This window comes from Mercenaria mercenaria, chromosome 17, assembly GCF_021730395.1.
Source record: "Mercenaria mercenaria strain notata chromosome 17, MADL_Memer_1, whole genome shotgun sequence".
In the NCBI taxonomy this organism is placed as follows: Eukaryota; Metazoa; Mollusca; class Bivalvia; order Venerida; family Veneridae; genus Mercenaria; species Mercenaria mercenaria.
In genome coordinates, this window is record NC_069377.1 from 56,290,854 (window position 1) to 56,308,227 (window position 17,374).

A 17,374-nucleotide genomic window follows, 5' to 3' on the forward strand; every position below is an offset into this window, starting at 1 on the left:
AAGCGATTTTCCTAATTATACCAACAGAGCAAAAAGAATTTTTTTATTTTTTTCATGTCAATGTCTAAATTTAAGTCTTTAAACGTCGACTAATACAGATCCAGAGTTAGGCAAATATGATATTAGGTATTTTACAGCTGATCTTCCCCTTTGCTGTAGAAGTTGCCAGGTAACAAAGCCGTAAGTTTTTTTAGAACAGACTTTATTTTTCAACAAAGTTGGATAAATCTATAAAATAAGTAAACACAAAGATTTGTATCTAAAACTTTTAATTTACATAATCTACTGCCATACATAACAAGAGCCATGTTAGACATAGCCAATCACCCCGCCGGGCATATTATAATTGAAGGCTAAAGTTCCTGGCAAGTTAGTGTCTGAAAGTATTAATTTTGGGGAAAACTTTGAAGTACCGTTTCGTTGTGGTCCGCATCAGGGGTTTTAAAGATGTGGAAGAAAGAATAAGTCAGTGGTGAGGTGGTTTACTGCTAAATTTTATTAATTTTCATGAACAGTATAGCTATGATGTTTTTCTATATGGCTACTGTAAAAAGAAGGAATGGAAAGCTAACAGGGAACAAGAGTGCCAGAATGTCACAATATACGCCCGTCACGGCAAATTTCTTTACTCTAGCAGCTGTATTTGCAAATGGAATTTTAATTTTGTGGTTGTTTAGTAATCATTGTAAGTCTTTTGTTTTTCTAAGTCCACAAAAAAACTCCTTACCAGGTAGAGATATCTTAAAATACTCCTAAAATTGGAAAGTAACATCCATGTTGTACCACAGAAAAGTGGTCTTGTTTTTTCCCTACAGTCAATTATAAAAATGTTACAATATAAATTATTTATAGTAACAACTAAGGGAAGTTAATCTTTTAAAAAAAAAAAAAAAAAAAAAAATTGTAAGTCCACACAAAAATCTTTACCAGATAGAGATTGGTCAAAATACATCTCAAAATTGGATGTAGCATGCATGTTGTACTACAGAAAAGTGGTCTTGATTTTTCCCTACGACTAGTAATGAAAAAGTTACAATAAAAGCTATCTAAAGTAACAACAAAGGGAAGTAATTCTAAAGAAGGGAACTGCGCATGACACTTCGTCTCATGATGGTGTATAATTGTGCCAAGTTACATCAAAATCCCTCCATGCATGAAGAAGAAATGCTTCGGACAAAGTCATTCTTGTATCTGACCTTTGGCCTCTAAGTGTGACCTTGACCTTAGACCTAGGGACCTTGATCTTGCACATGACTGTCTCGTGGTGGTGAACATTTGTGCCAAGTTATATTAAAATCCCTCTATGCATGAAGAAGAAATGCTCCGGACAAGGTTTTCATTCTTGTATCCTTTGACCTGTAAGTGTGACCTTGACCTTAGACCTAGGGACTTGGTTCTTACGCATGACACTCTGCCTCGTGGTGGTGAACATTTGTGCCAAGATATATCAAAATCCCTCCATGCATAAACAAGAGGACCATGATGGTCCTGAATCGCTCACCTATCCCCAAATGACCCAGTGTTGAACTGTGTATGACGTAGTTATTTCTATTATTTGACAAAGTGACCTAGTTTTTGAGCACATGTGACCTAGATATCATCAAGATAAAAAATTCTGACCAATTTTCATGAAGATCCATTGAAAAATATGGCCTCTAGAGAGGTCACAAGGTTTTTCTATTATTTGACCTAATGACCTAGTTTTTGAAGGCACGTGACCCACTTTTAAACTTGACCTAGATATCATCAAGGTGAACATTCTCACCAATTTTCATGAAGATCTCGTGAAAAATATGGCCTCTAGAGAGGTCACAAGGTTTTTCTATTTTTCGACCTACTGACTTAGTTTTTGACGGCACATGACCCAGTTACGAACCTGACCTAGATATCATCAAGCTGAACATTCTCACCCATTTTCATGAAGATCCATACAGAAATATGGCCTCTAGAGAGCTCACAAGGTTTTTCTATTTTTAGACCTACTGACCTAGTTTTTGACCCCACGTGACCCAGTTTCGAACTTGACCTAGATATCATCAAGGTGAACCTTCTGACCAATATTCATGAAGATCTCATGAAAATATGGCCTCTAGAGAGGTCACAAGGTTTTTCTATTTTTAGATCTACTGACCTAGTTTTTAACCCCACGTGACCCAGTTTCGAACTTGATCTAGATATCATCAAGGTAAACATTCTGACCAATTTTTATGAAGATCCATTGAAAAACATGGCCTCTAGAGAGGTCACAAGGTTTTTCTATTTTAGACCTACTGACCTAGTTTTTGACCGCACGTGACCCAGTTTCGAACTTGACCTAGATATCATCAAGGTGAACATTCTGACCAATTTTCATGAAGATCCATTGAGAAATATGGCCTCTAGAGAGGTCACAAGGTTTTTCTATTTTTAGACCTACTGACCTAGTTTTTGATCCCACATGACCCAGTATCGAACTTGACCTAGATATCATCAAGGTGAACATTCTGACCAATATTCATGAAGATCTCATGAAAAATATGGCCTCTAGAGAGGTCACAAGGTTTTTCTATTTTTAGATCTACTGACCTAGTTTTTACCCCCACGTGACCCAGTTTCGAACCCGACCTAGATATCATCAAGCTGAACATTCTGACCAATTTTCATGAAGATCCATTGAGAAATATGGCCTCTAGAGAGCTCACAAGGTTTTTCTATTTTTAGACCTAATGACCTAGTTTTTGACCGCACGTGACCCAGTTTCGAACTTGACCTAGATATCATCAAGCTGAACATTCTGACCAATATTCATGAAGATCTCATGAAAAATATGGCCTCTAGAGAGGTCACAAGGTTTTTCTATTTTTAGACCTACTGACCTAGTTTTTGACCCCACGTGACCCAGTTTCGAACTTGACCTAGATATCATCAAGGTGAACATTCTGACCAATATTCATGAAGATCTCATGAAAAATATGGCCTCTAGAGAGGTCACAAGGTTTTTCTATTTTTAGACCTACTGACCTAGTTTTTGACCCCATGTGACCCAGTTTCGAACTTGACCTAGATATCATCAAGGTGAACATTCTGACCAATTTTCATGAAGATCTTGTGAAATATATGGCCTCTAGAGAGGTCACAAGGTTTTTCTATTTTTAGACCTACTGACCTAGTTTTTGACGGCACGTGACCCAGTTTCGAACTTGACCTAGATATCATCAAGGTGAACATTCTGACCAATTTTCATAAAGATCCCATGAAAAATGTGACCTCTAGAGTGGTCACAAGCAAAGTTTAGTCCGGACGGACGGACGGACGGACGACGGACGACGGACACCGCACGATCACAAAAGCTCACCTTGTCACTTTGTGACAGGTGAGCTAAAAAGATATGCTCCGGACAAATTTTTTTAAGAAAATATGATAAAAGGGAATAACTCAAAAAATAAGCAAGGTAGAGTTATTGTTCTTGCACATTTTACTTCCTCCCAATGTGTTCTATCAGTGTATGAAGTTTGAAGAAAATCCCTCCAATACTTTTGGAGTTATGCTCCGGACAATATTTTTTAAGAAAATAAGATAAAGGGGAATAACTCAAAAAATAGGCAAGGTAGAGTTATTGTTCTTGCACACTGCACTTCCTCCCAATGTGTTCTATCAGTGTATGAAGTTTGAAGAAAATCCCTCCAGTACTTTTGGAGTTATGCTCCGGACAAAGATCGTTGCGGACGGACACACGCACACACACACGGACGGAGAGCATTTCTAATATCCCCTTCGCCTTTGGCGGGGGGATAAACAATGATGAATATCGGTAAAAATCAATAGAAAACAGATATTATCTAAGAACAAGACAGCATAATTTATAAAAATTTCTCACTAAGCTCTCAATTATAATCAAACTGAATTAAAGAGAGAACAGGTAAAAAATTAAAGGTAACTCATATACATCTTTATTCTAGAATCAGAAATACAAGACAGTAAACCGCTGTCAATGTCAACCTGATATAAACTGTTAATGCTGTCCTGATGCACTGAGTGCAAAAGTTTTTACTATATCCCATACATACATGATATACATGTAACTGCTTTATCACCTGATCTGTAGATGTCAAACAAGAGAAATTTAGTTCTAAAAGAAACCAACATAATTATATAACAACTTTTTATAAAAGCTGGAATTGTGTCCATAGGACACAGATGCCTCCCCCACCCCCACCCACATACTGCACCATACTCTAAATAGCAAAGTTTTTTTTATTAAGAAAGGGTCACAATTCTAGAAAAAATATACACAGAAAAAAGTCTATTATTTGTGGTCATCTGCACATCAAGCTTGTTCATCTGCCAAAGTTTGAAAGCATATCCTTTCAATAGTGTTTGAGGAGTTGGACATACACGATTTTTCTCTACATTCCATATAGCAAAACTATTAAAGGGCCACAACTATGGTAAAACTAGACACAGTAAAAAATCCTTCCTTTCAGATAAGCTGCACATTAAGCTTGTACAACTGTAATAGTTTGAAGAAAATCAGGCTAATAGTGTGGGAGGAGTTGGACACACAAGATCTGGGGATGTACAGATGTATGGACAGCAGCAATGCTATATGTCCCCCACACCCCATAAATAAATGTGGGGGCATAATAAACAGAGCTTCAAAGGGATACCAGTACCTGTGCTGGATTATACTTTTTTTTTATCAGAATTCTGAATTTTACAAATTCTGACATTTTAGTAGCCACCTAATTAGTACAGAAATCTAACAAATGCAAACGCTCTAGAATCACTCTCTTTAAACAGCTAACAAATTTTAAAATCTAACAGTCATACATATTAACTACAGTAACATAAATCTTTGATGTTTTATGCTATAAACAATGGGTTCCTGCAAAAGTAAGATGCCATTCAACAATAAGTTCATTTTTTATTGTAAGAGAAGTCTTTCTTTTTCACACAACAGCCTCTCACACACCAACACCATAGTGTGCACAGATGGCATCAATAAGGTCCGCTTTCCTCGTGCCAGCACTAGTAATACCGTTCTCTTTTATCTTCTCTTTTAAGATGGGAACTGTCAATTTTCCAAGCTGTAATATAAAAGAAGTTATGATAACACCGAGTACTATCTACGGCCAGCATGTCTGCTAAAGAATTGCCTATTAACATGATTAATACAAACATATTTTCATCTCTGGAGTATTTGAAATGGTGCCTGGGGCACCAATATTTGTCCAAACTGACGTTCAAATGTCATATCGGGTATGTTATGGCACTTCTAACCTTATTTTAATGAATGTTGTTGCATTGCAATATCTGTTAACAGCAGAATTTTAAATTCTGTTGCAGCTAAAAAACAAATTTACATAAAACTGGTAAGAGTAGATGCATATGTAAAATAAAGGTAATTAGCCTTACATTGAGAAATATGCACTTGTTCTTTCTTTATGCTTTCATTGGCAATATTGGAGAAAATGCATGCCTTTCATTGGCAGTAGTGGAACAAATCTATGATTTAATTGGCAATATTGGAGAAAATGCATGCTTTTCATTGGCAATAGTGGGGAAAATGCATGCTTTTCATTGGCAATAGTGGAACAGATCTATGCTTTCATTGGCAATACTAGTATTGGAGAAAATGCATGCTTTTCATTGGCAATAGTGGAACAGATCTATGCTTTCATTGGCAGTATTGAAGAAAATGCATGCTTTTCATCGGCAATAGTGGAACAGATCCATGCTTTCATTGGCAATATTGGAGAAAATGCATGCTTTTCATTGGCAATATTGGAGAAAACGCATGCTTTTCATTGGCAATAGTGAAACTGATCTATGCTTTCATTGGCAATATTGGAGAAAATACAAGAATCTCACAAGGTGTGATGTATGTAAACAATCCTAGCCAATCGAGCAATTGTCCACTAGAATGTTCTACTTTTAAAAGCAAATTCACAGAAATTGCTAACACACAAGTCATAAAGGTTTAATGTTGTGAATGCAGAATAAATGTAAATATACTAAGTTAGGAGAAAATCTTACCCGTCCAGCTTCAGCCTCCACCTTGAGATCAATTCCTGCAGCAGCCTGCTCAGTTTTGGCCCTTTTAGCACCTGCATCGCCACCACCTCCAGCCTGAGGATTGAACATTTAAACTGTTATACATGCTGCTAAAGAATTATGTAGGATAGTTCCTTTTGGGTCCAATGCAATTCTTCATTTAGGTAATGTATGTTTAACTATTACATAAAAATCTGTTATTTTATCTAAGGTGAAAATTTCTTGCTGCTGCTTGAAACAATATGTCATTTAAAGTAAAATGTTCCAACAACATAAACAAATTTAAAAGAAAGATAAACCTTTAAAAATAAATACAAGCAGATGTAATTCTACCAGATTTTAAATTAATTTCCTTACAATGCGACAATCAGCAATGACTGATATACTTTCCTTACAAATAAAGATTCAAATTGGACCTAAAAATCAAAAAGATTAAAAGGTATCAGATATTTGCTAAAAATAAAAAATATGTAAGTGGTTACCTAATGAGTCCTAAAATTAGTTACTAAAGTGGTTATCTAAATGGCTCAAACAAGATCAAAGTTACTAAAGAATTAATCCAATTGGTTCATAAACAAGAGCTGTCGGAGGACAGCAACACTCTTCCAACAGCCTTGTCAATTAAATGAATATTAAAGTCCAAAATGGGGCATAATTTTGTAAAAAATTGCAAAACGGGTTATGGACCTGTACAATGCATAACCATCAGCTCATGACAATGGAAAATTGTGTGAAGTTTCAATCTATTCCCAATAGTGGGTACTGAGATACCAGCTTACATACAAAAACTTAACCAAAAACTGCTAAGTCGAAAAAGGGGCATACTTTTGTAAAAATGCAAAGCAGAATTATAGAAACTGTGCAATGCATGTCAGATCATCACAGTGAACAAGTGTGTTAAGTTTCAATCCATTCCCATTTGTAGGTACTGAGATACCAGCTTACATATAAAACCTTAACCAAATCGGGACGCGGACGCATGGGCGAGTCCAATAGCTCTACCTATTCTCTGAATAGTCAAGCTAAAAATCAAACTTATTAAAGAGGTTATCCAAATGGTTCCTGATTAAGAGCTGTTGGAGGACAACAACATCCCATTATTCTAAAGCCTTCTCACTAGGAAAGTTAAACAAATCAATACAAGAAGTCCAAAAAGGGGCAAAACTTTGTAAAAATGGAAAATAGAGTTACGGAATCTGTGCTCTGCATGTCAGCTTATCACAATCAACAAGTAAGTGAAGTTTCAATCCATAACTTAAGTAACCAGTTTACATACAGAAACTGGACTAAATTAGAACAGGGACACCAAAGAATGGGTGAAACAGCTCTACCTTTTTTCCAATAGTCAAGCTAAGAAGTTTTTAAGAGATTATCCAAATGGTTCATAAAGAATCCAAGTTATTTAAAATGTTAACAAAAAGGTTTATAAAGAATCAAAGAATTAAGAGGTTATCCAAAATGAATCCAAAATCCAATGTTTTTGAAAAGATGATCCTGATGGACCTTAAGAATGTTATCCAAATGGTTCTTAAAAATCAAAGATATTAGAGATCCAAACATGTCCTAAAAATACCAAGGTTTTTGAAGATGTTAATAAAGTTAATAAGTTATTGAAGTATTTATTCAAACTGGCCCTATAATAAAGTAACTTGCGTGTCTTATAATATAACATTTTAGTCACAAGACTTCTATAACCTTTCTCTTGGCTCCAGGTACATATCCTGATGGATAAACAAGATCTTTAAAATTTTCTATGGCATCTCCTGCTCTCCTCTTTATTCTCTCTTCATCCGGTACTACAATAACAGAAAAACATTCAAATTTTGTTCCTTTGTACAACCCGCTTCAGAATGTTAGTATTATTCCAATAGTCGCTGTTTTGTACCAAATATATCAAGTTGTTATCCTTTCGACCTACAGCGGTCTTTTTACTAGTGTCTGAGAGCGCCTTGGTAGCCTAGACTAGTGGTAGAGCACCCGCTTTGAGTGTGTGAGATTGTGGGTTTGTGAAAAATGGTACTAGTAACTTCATTTGGCACTCTGCATTAGAATGACAGTTCAAGGGCTGGTCAGTAATTCAATATAATGTGTCTTGGTGGGGCATGAGATTCCTGTGAGGCAGCATTCTAAAGTTGGGCATTGTGCTCACTGCTACAAGCAGACACTGTCGTTTATATGACTGAAAAATCATTGAAAAGGATGCTAAAACTGAACACTTACAAACATTACTGTCTGATGGTATATTTTAGTTACGGACACACAGAAGAAAATCTGCATTGAATGGTTACTGCTGAGATAATTGTTGTTTTTAATATGTTTGGGAAAAATGTGGTTAAATATAATCTTACGTGTGTAATCTGTCATTTCTTCTGGGGAATCTCTGTCCAAAGCCAGAGCCTCAATGTTTCTCCAGTGCTTCTGTAAAACTGGATTCTCAAAACTCTCAGCAGAATATGTGAACTGTAGCTTCTTTAAAATTTCCTTGGCAGAATCTATCTGTTCAGCATTGGCTGGAAACATATACATGCTTACTCATTACAATCTTTTTAAATTTTATTATTACAAGAATAGGCTAATAGCCTTATTACTCTCAGTCCTGCGCAAGAATTATTTTATCGGCACAAGTATTGCCTGTGGAAACAACAGATTGACAAACACAGCATTTTAATTCTCACATTGTATCATTTTTAAAGCGCAACAAAATGTAAATATGGTAGCAATACAAACGATAAAGTAAACAAGCAAATTCGATGAATTGGTATCCCCCGCCGAAAGGGTTTGTGGTGAGGAATGGCAAAAAGATATATCCGGCAAAAGTTAAGGATGTTAATAAGAAGCAAATAATTTCATTAGTCTAAATCAATTTAACAGAAAACAAATGTTTAATTAAAGAGTACATAATAAATGTATGATACTTTGATCCTGACTAAAGAATTTATTTTGATTTGGATATGCTTACTGTAATAAGCTTAGCTTTTAAAACAAAATGCAGTTAATTGAAATGTGAGCTTGAAGTTTAACTGGAGCGAAATATTGTCTTTGAGTGGTTTGGCACCAGGTGTTGCTGTTTAACATGTACATTTAAAAGAACAGATGTCCTTAAGAGAACACAGGTAAGGTATCTTGAACATGGCTGAGGGCAAGGTTTGTGCAGTCACAACTTAACATGTTGAAGGTTTGAACATTAAAAAAAAGGAATGGAAATATATAATATGTATATATTTATTTTTTTAGGGGGTGGGGGTGCAGGGGAATGGGAGAGGAAACAAAATTTCACATGTTGATTATAAATATTGATTGAAAATTGAAAATGAAAAAAAAAGGGTAAAAGGGTGAAGTTGGGGGCAGAGGATGCATGATCAGTGGTGGGCATGACTGGGTGGAGAAGTGAGGTGGGGGAATGGTACAACTTGGAAGGTTTGAAAAAAAATCTAAAATAAGAAATGAAATTGTTTTTTTTTATGGGGGGGTGGGGTGGGGGGAGAGAGAGAGGTTGGGAGGGGTAGTGACCAAGGCAAGTGGGTGACCAGGTGTGGGTGCGCAACTTCACATGTTTATAATAAATGTTCACAGAAAAGAATGAAAGAAATTTAATGAAATTCTGCCAAATGCTAAGTTTGTTATGTACAAATATGTGGATTTTTAGACAATAAAAGGGCAATAACTCTGAAGTTACAAAAGAAATCCATACAAAATTCTCTGTGCATAACCACACTATAGTGCTCTAAATTCTGTTAAAGTTTCATAGTTCTAGGTCAAATATATAGCAAAAGTTATGATGCAGAAATTGCCATATCTTAGTACCCTGTATAGTTAACACTAGAAACTTCTAAGGGCCATAACTCTAGTGTTACTTGGGCTATTTGTCTGAAACTTGATGGGCCCCATAACCTCATAGTGGTGAACATGTATATGAAGTTTAAAAAATTAAAATAAGGAATAATTTTTTTTTTTTTTTTGGGGGGGGGGGGGGGGGGGGGGGGGGGGGGGGGAGGGGGGGGCTGTGATCAAGGTAAGGGGGTGTCCAGGTGTGGGTACACAACTTCACATGTTTACAATAAATGTTCATGGAAAAGAATGAAAGAAATTAATTGAAATTCTACCAAATGGTAAGTTTGTTATGTACAAATATGTGGATTTTTATACAATTAAAGGGCAATAACTCTTAATTTACATATAAATCCGAATGAAATTGTGTGTACACAACCATATTATGGTGATCTAAATTCTGTTTAAGTTTCATAGTTCTAGGTCAAATATATCAAAAGTTATGATGCAGAAATTGCCATATTTAAAGTACTCTATATAGTTAACACTAGAAATTTCTAAGGGCCATAACTCTGGTGTTACTTGGGCAATCTGACTGAAACTTGACGGGCCACAAGAACTCATAGTGGTAAACATGTATATGAAGTTTTAAATAAATATTCCCAACCATTTCCTAGATATGGCTCCGGACGGACGGACGGACAGACGGAAGGACGGACGGACGGACAACGCCAAAACTATATCCCTCCGACTTTCGTCGGGGGATAATAATTTAGTCATTAAGTTCTATATGGGAACATAACTCTCATCCTTGAATATCATAACAAAAACAATTCCTAGTCCTTTCAGTACATCACAGGAAGTATTCTTCATTCAATAAATTTTAATCATTTTTTACCTTTTGGGGTTATCTCATATTTGACTTTTCTGAAATCATCAGCAAATGGTAGGAAAATAACATGAAAGCCAGGTGGTCGCAGTTGGACTTTGTGTTCATCACATTCTTCCTCCTGTATGCAAGAATATGAAACTTGACATGTTTATCAAGTAAATTTGGTGGACATTTAACCCTTACCCTTTTAAATTTATATAATGAACTTGTCCACCTTTCAATTTGGACATTACCATTAACTGTTAAAAGGGGTGCTACCAAAACTATACTGACTGAATGGCAAACAGTGCAGATCTTGATCAGACTGCACGGATGTGAGGGCTGATCAAGATCTATTCCGGCTGCAAAGGCAGTATCAATCGTGACCAGCATGATAAGGGTTAACTCCAACAAGAGCTGTCAGTGGACAGCGTGCTCGACTATTCTCAGTGCTTGATAGTATAATATAAGCAATGAGTAAAACTTTAACATTACAATAAGCATATTCTAAGTCAAAAAGGGGCCATAATTCAGTCAAAATGCTTGATAGAGTTGCCTCCTCCTTTTTACAGACTGGGGTCATGATGGTAAGCAAGTATGCAAAATATGAAAGCAATACCTCAATGGACTTTGAAAATATTTGGGGTGGTACGCAAACTTTAACATTTATTCTAAGTTGAAAAGGGGCCATAATTCAGTCAAAATGCTTGATAGAGCTGCCTCCTCCTTTTTACAGACTGGGGTCATGATGGTAAACAAGTATGCAAAATATGAAAGCAATATCTCAATGGACTTTGAAAATATTTGGGGTGGTACGCAAACTTTAACATTTATTCTAAGTCGAAAAGGGGCCATAATTCAGTCAAAATGCTTGATAGAGTTGCCTCCTCCTTTTTACAGACTGGGGTCATGATGGTTAACAAGTATGCAAAATATGAAAGCAATATCTCAATGGACTTTGAAAATATTTGGGGTGGTACGCAAACTTTAACATTTATTCTAAGTCGAAAAGGGGCCATAATTCAGTCAAAATGCTTGATAGAGTTGCCTCCTCCTTTTTACAGACTGGGGTCATGATGGTAAACAAGTATGCAAAATATGAAAGCAATATCTCAATGGACTTTGAAAATATTTGGGGTGGTACGCAAACTTTAACATTTGTGTGACACCCACGCTAACGCTCAAGCCGACGCCGGGACGAGTAGGATAGCTCCCCTATTCTTCGAATAGTCGAGCTAAAAATGAAATAAACACCCACAAAATGGAAGAAATTTTAAGACGACCATTTACTTCACTTTTCAATGAAATGCAACTCCTCTTGATGATCTCTACTACGTTAACATTTTTTTAATTTTATTTATTATTGACTTGAGACATTTTCATAGAAATTCATACACTTCATACTAAGAATCAAAATATCTATGTCCTTGCTCATACCAGTATCAAAGACAAACAAGAGGACCATGATGGTCCTGAATCGCTCACCTTTTCCCACATGACCCAGTTTTGAGTATGATGTTGTTTTTTCTATTATTTGACATAGTGACCTAGTTTTTGAGCTCATGTGATCCAGTTTTGAACTTGACCCAGATATTATCAAGATAAAAATTCTGACCAATTTTCATGAAGATCCATTGAAAAATATGGCCTCTAGAGAGGTCACAAGGTTTTTCTATTATTTGACCTGTTGACCTAGTTTTTGAAGGTACGTGACCCTGTTTTGAACTTTACCAAGATATTATCAAGGTAAACAGTCTCACTAATTTTCATGAAGATCTCATGAAAAATATGGCCTCTAGAGAGGTCACAAGGTTTTTCTATTTTTATACCTACTGGCCTAGTTTTTGACCGCATGTGACCCAGTTTCGAAACTGACCTAATATCATCAAGGTGAACATTCAGATCAATTTTCATGAAGATCCATTGAAAAATATGGCCTCTAGAGAGGTCAAAATATTTTAATAATTTTAGACCTACTGACCTAGTTTTTAACCCCATGTGACCCAGTTTCAAACTTGACCTAGATATCATCAAGATGAACACTCAGACCAACTTTCATACAGATCCCATGAAAAATATGGCCTCTAGAGAGGTCTCAAGGTTTTTTTATTATTTGACCTACTGACCTAGTTTTTTAAGGCACGAGACCCAGTTTCAAACTTGACCTAGATATCATCAAGGTGAACATTCTGACCAATTTTCATGAAGATCCATTCAAGGGTATGGCCTCTAGAGAGGTCACAACGTTTTTTCATTATTTGACCTACTGACCTACTTTTTGATGGCAGTTGACCCACTTTCGAACTTGACCTAGATATCATCAAGATGAACATTCTGACCAACATTCATGAAGATCTCATGAAAAATATGGCCTCTAGAGAGGTCACAAGGTTTTTCTATTTTTAGACCTACTGACCTAGTTTTTGACTGCACATGACCCTGTTTCGAACTTGACCTAGATATCATCAAAATGAACATTCAGACCAATTTTCATACAGATCCCATGAAAAATATGACCTTTAGAGAGGTCAATAGGTTTTTCTATTATCTGACCTACTGACCTAGTTTTTGATGGCACGTGACCCACTTTCGAACTTGACCTAGATATCATCAAGATGAACATTCAGACCAACTTTCATACAGATCCCATGAAAAATATGGCCTCTAGAGAGGTCACAAGGTTTTTCTATTATTTGACCTACTGACCTAGTTTTAGAAGGCACGTGACCCACTTTCGAACTTGACCTAGATATCATCAAGGTGAACATTCTGACTAACTTTCATGAAGATCTCGTGAAATATATGGCCTCTAGAGAGGTCACAACGTTTTTCCATTATTTGACCTACTGACCTACTTTTTCATGGCATGTGACCCACTTTCGAACTTGACCTAGATATCATCAAGATGAACATTCTCACCCATTTTTATGGAGATCCATTCACAAGTTTGGCCACTAGAGAGGTCACAAGGTTTTTCTATTTTTAGACCTACTGACCAAGTTTTTGACCGCACATGACCCTGTTTCGAACTTGACCTAGATATCATCAAGATGAACATTCAGACCAACTTTCATACAGATCCCATGAAAAATATGGCCTTTAGAGAGGTCACAAGGTTTTTCTATTATTTGACCTACTGACCTAGTTTTTGATGGCACGTGACCCAGTTTCGAACTTGACCTAGATATCATCAATGTGAACGTTCTGACCAATTTTCATGAAGAAATTTTGAAATATATAGCCTCTAGAGAGGTCACAAGGTTTTTCTATTTTTAGACCTACTGACCTAGTTTTTGACCGCATGTGACCCAGTTTCGAATTTGACCTAGATATCATCAAGGTGAACATTCTGACCAATTTTCATGAAGATCTTGTGAAATATATGGCCTCTAGAGAGGTCACAAGGTTTTTCTATTTTTAGACCTACTGACCTTGTTTTTGAAGGCACGTGACCCAGTTTCGAACTTGACCTAGATATCATCAAGGTGAACATTCTGACCAATTTTCATAAAGATCCCACAAAAAATGTGATCTCTAGAGTGGTCACAAGCAAAAGTTTACGGACGGACGGACGACGGACGCTGCGTGATCACAAAAGCTCACCTTGTCACTATGTGACAGGTGAGCTAAAAATGGAAACTATGCTATTTCGGAAGGGGGATATAATTTCATGGACTGACACAACTATGAAATCCACGAAAATTAGTCCCAATCAAATATAAATATTTCACTTTAATGTATCAAAACAAGAGGACCATGATGGTCCTGAATCGCTCACCTATCCCCACATGACCCAGTGTTGAACTGAGTATGACGTCATTATTTCTATTATTTGACATAGTGACCTAGTTTTTGAGCACATGTGATCTAGATATCATCAAGATAAAAAATTCTGACCAATTTTCATGAAGATCCATTGAAAAATATGGCCTCTAGAGAGGTCACAAGGTTTTTCTATTATTTGACCTACTGACCTAGTTTTTGAAGGCACGTGACCCTCTTTTAAACTTGACCTAGATATTATCAAGGTGAACATTCTCACCAATTTTCATGAAGATCTCGTGAAAAATATGGCCTCTAGAGAGGTCACAAGGTTTTCCTATTTTTCGACCTACTGACCTAGTTTTTGACCACACATGACCCAGTTACAAACCTGACCTAGATATCATCAAGGTGAACATTCTCACCAATTTTCATGAAGATCCGTTGAGAAATATGGCCTCTAGAGAGGTCACAAGGTTTTTTCTATTTTTAGACCTACTGACCTAGTTTTTAACCCCACATGACCCACTTTCGAACTTGACTTAGATATCATCAAGGTGAACATTCTGACCAATAATCATGAAGATCTGATGAAAAATATGGCCTCTAGAGAGGTCACAAGGTTTTTCTATTTTTACATCTACTGACCTAGTTTTTAACCCCATGTGACCCAGTTTCGAACTTGACCTAGATATCTTCAAGTTTAACACTCTGACCAATTTTCATGAAGATCCATTGAAAAATATGGCCTCTAGAGAGGTCACAAGGTTTTTCTATTTTTAGACCTAATGACCAAGTTTTTGACCGCACGTGACCCAGTTTTGAACTTACCTAGATATCATCAAGGTGAACATTCTGACCAATTTTCATGAAGATCCATTCATAATATGGCCTCTAGAGAGGTCACAAGGTTTTTCTATTTTTAGATCTACTGACCTAGTTTTTGACCCCACATGACCCAGTTTCGAACTTGACCTAGATATCATCAAAGTTAACATTCTGACCAATATTCATGAAGATCTCATGAAAAATATGGCCTCTAGTGAGGTCACAAGGTTTTTCTATTTTTAGATCTACTGACCTAGTTTTTAAACCCACGTGACCCAGTTTCGAACTTGACCTAGATATCATCAAGATGAACATTCTGACCAATTTTCATGAAGATCCATTGAGAAATATGGCCTCTAGAGAGGTCACAAGGTTTTTCTATTTTTAGACCTAATGACCTAGTTTTTGACCCTATGTGACCCAGTTTCGAACTTGTCCTAGATATCATCAAGGTAAACATTCTGACCAACATTCATGAAGATCTCATGAAAAATATGGCCTCTAGAGAGGTCACAAGGTTTTTCTATTTTTAGACCTACTGACTTAGTTTTTTAACCCACGTGACCCAGTTTCAAACTTGACCTAGATATCATCAAGGTAAACATTCTGACCAATTTTCATGAAGATCTTATGAAATATATGGCCTCTAGAGAGGTCACAAGGTTTTTCTATTTTTAGACCTACTGACCTAGTTTTCCATGGCACGTGACCCAGTTTGAACTTGACCTAGATATCATCAAGATGAACATTCTGACCAACTTTCATAAAGATCCCATGAAAAATGTGACCTCTAGAGTGGTCACAAGCAAAAGTTTACGGACGCACGGACGGACGACGGACACCGCGCGATCACAAAAGCTCACCTTGTCACTTTGTGACAGGTGAGCTAAAAAACCCTGGAAAGCAACATTTGCTCAATACAAAAAAAAATTTCAACCAACAAAACTACTACAAAATGAAACACTGCTTCTGAGGATTTATTTCTGCCATTTTCGTTCACTGTCCATATTCATGAAAATAAGTACTTGCTAAAGTGTTATGAACACCCATATATGTTTCACAAAATGGTACAATAGAATGAATATTCTATCATGTGAACCAATTCAAATACTAAATATAGCAAATGTTTAGCCCAGCAAATATACCTGATTTTACAAAATTTAGTAACTTGATTACCTGTGGCATAAGAGCAACAAATCTTGGTGGACTATTTTTCCCAGGGATGTATTTACAGATAGGGACCACATCACGATCTGTGCATTTCTTCAGTAATGCTGTAAACAGTGTAGTGCTGCCAATGATTGTCTGAAATGTATTATTATTATTATATTAGTATTATACCAGATTTATATAACACCAACAGCCAAAAGATACTTCTACTTGTCACTTTATGCTGGTATTTCAGCACATTGTCACCAAATTAATCTTTTTCTTGAATTGACCAGCTACAAATTCAGCTGTAAATTGCTTTACATAACACACAAGCCTGCACAGCAAATAATAACAAGAGCACCGCCTACGGGTGCCATCGCTCTTATGCAAGTGCTGGTCAGTATGTAAGAAGTGTGACAGTTCAGAATTTCTAAGTACAAAAAGAGCCATAATTCTGACAAAATGCAGGTTAGAGTTATGGTTCTTGGCCTACATAGTCAACTAATGATGATAAACAAGTGTACAAAGTTTCAAAGCTGTAGCTCTTATAGTTTTTGAAGAAAGGTGGACCTAAACAAAATTTTAACCAAGAAACTAAAATTTTCTATTTACAAAAAGGGCTATAACTAGAAGGTGTTTTTGTCACAAAAACATATGTCTCCCCCCTATTCCGGAAAAGATTTTTCTATCTTTAGCTCTGCCAGCCATTTTGTGCAGCAAAGTAAAACGTGCCAGCTATATGCACAACTAGGCTTGGTACTGACCACTCCTGTGAAGTTCCATCGAAATCTGCCTAGCAATTTGACCTGTGAAAGCCAGACAAGGTTTTTCTATTTTTAGGTCTGGTGGCCATTTTGTGCTGCAAAGCGGAACGTGCCAGCGATATGCACAACTAGGCCTGGTACTGTTCACTCCTGTGAAGTTTTGTCAAAATACGGCCAGCAGTTTGACCTGTGAAAG

General features: G+C 36.5%; 1 protein-coding gene across 1 annotated transcript in view; it reads right to left on the reverse strand.

Moving 5' to 3' along the window:
* Nucleotides 1-473: 473 nt before the first annotated feature.
* Nucleotides 474-17,374, reverse strand: part of LOC128550097 (X-ray repair cross-complementing protein 5-like) — a 33,372-nt gene continuing 16,471 nt past the window's right edge. The window contains exons 15-20 of the mRNA XM_053528255.1: nucleotides 16,439-16,567; nucleotides 10,700-10,811; nucleotides 8,382-8,543; nucleotides 7,729-7,829; nucleotides 6,016-6,108; nucleotides 474-5,066 (exon numbers count right to left, since the gene is read on the reverse strand). Of these exons, the coding sequence (XP_053384230.1) occupies nucleotides 4,944-5,066; nucleotides 6,016-6,108; nucleotides 7,729-7,829; nucleotides 8,382-8,543; nucleotides 10,700-10,811; nucleotides 16,439-16,567 (720 nt within the window). The 3' untranslated portion in view covers nucleotides 474-4,943. The remainder of the gene's footprint in view (nucleotides 5,067-6,015; nucleotides 6,109-7,728; nucleotides 7,830-8,381; nucleotides 8,544-10,699; nucleotides 10,812-16,438; nucleotides 16,568-17,374) is intronic.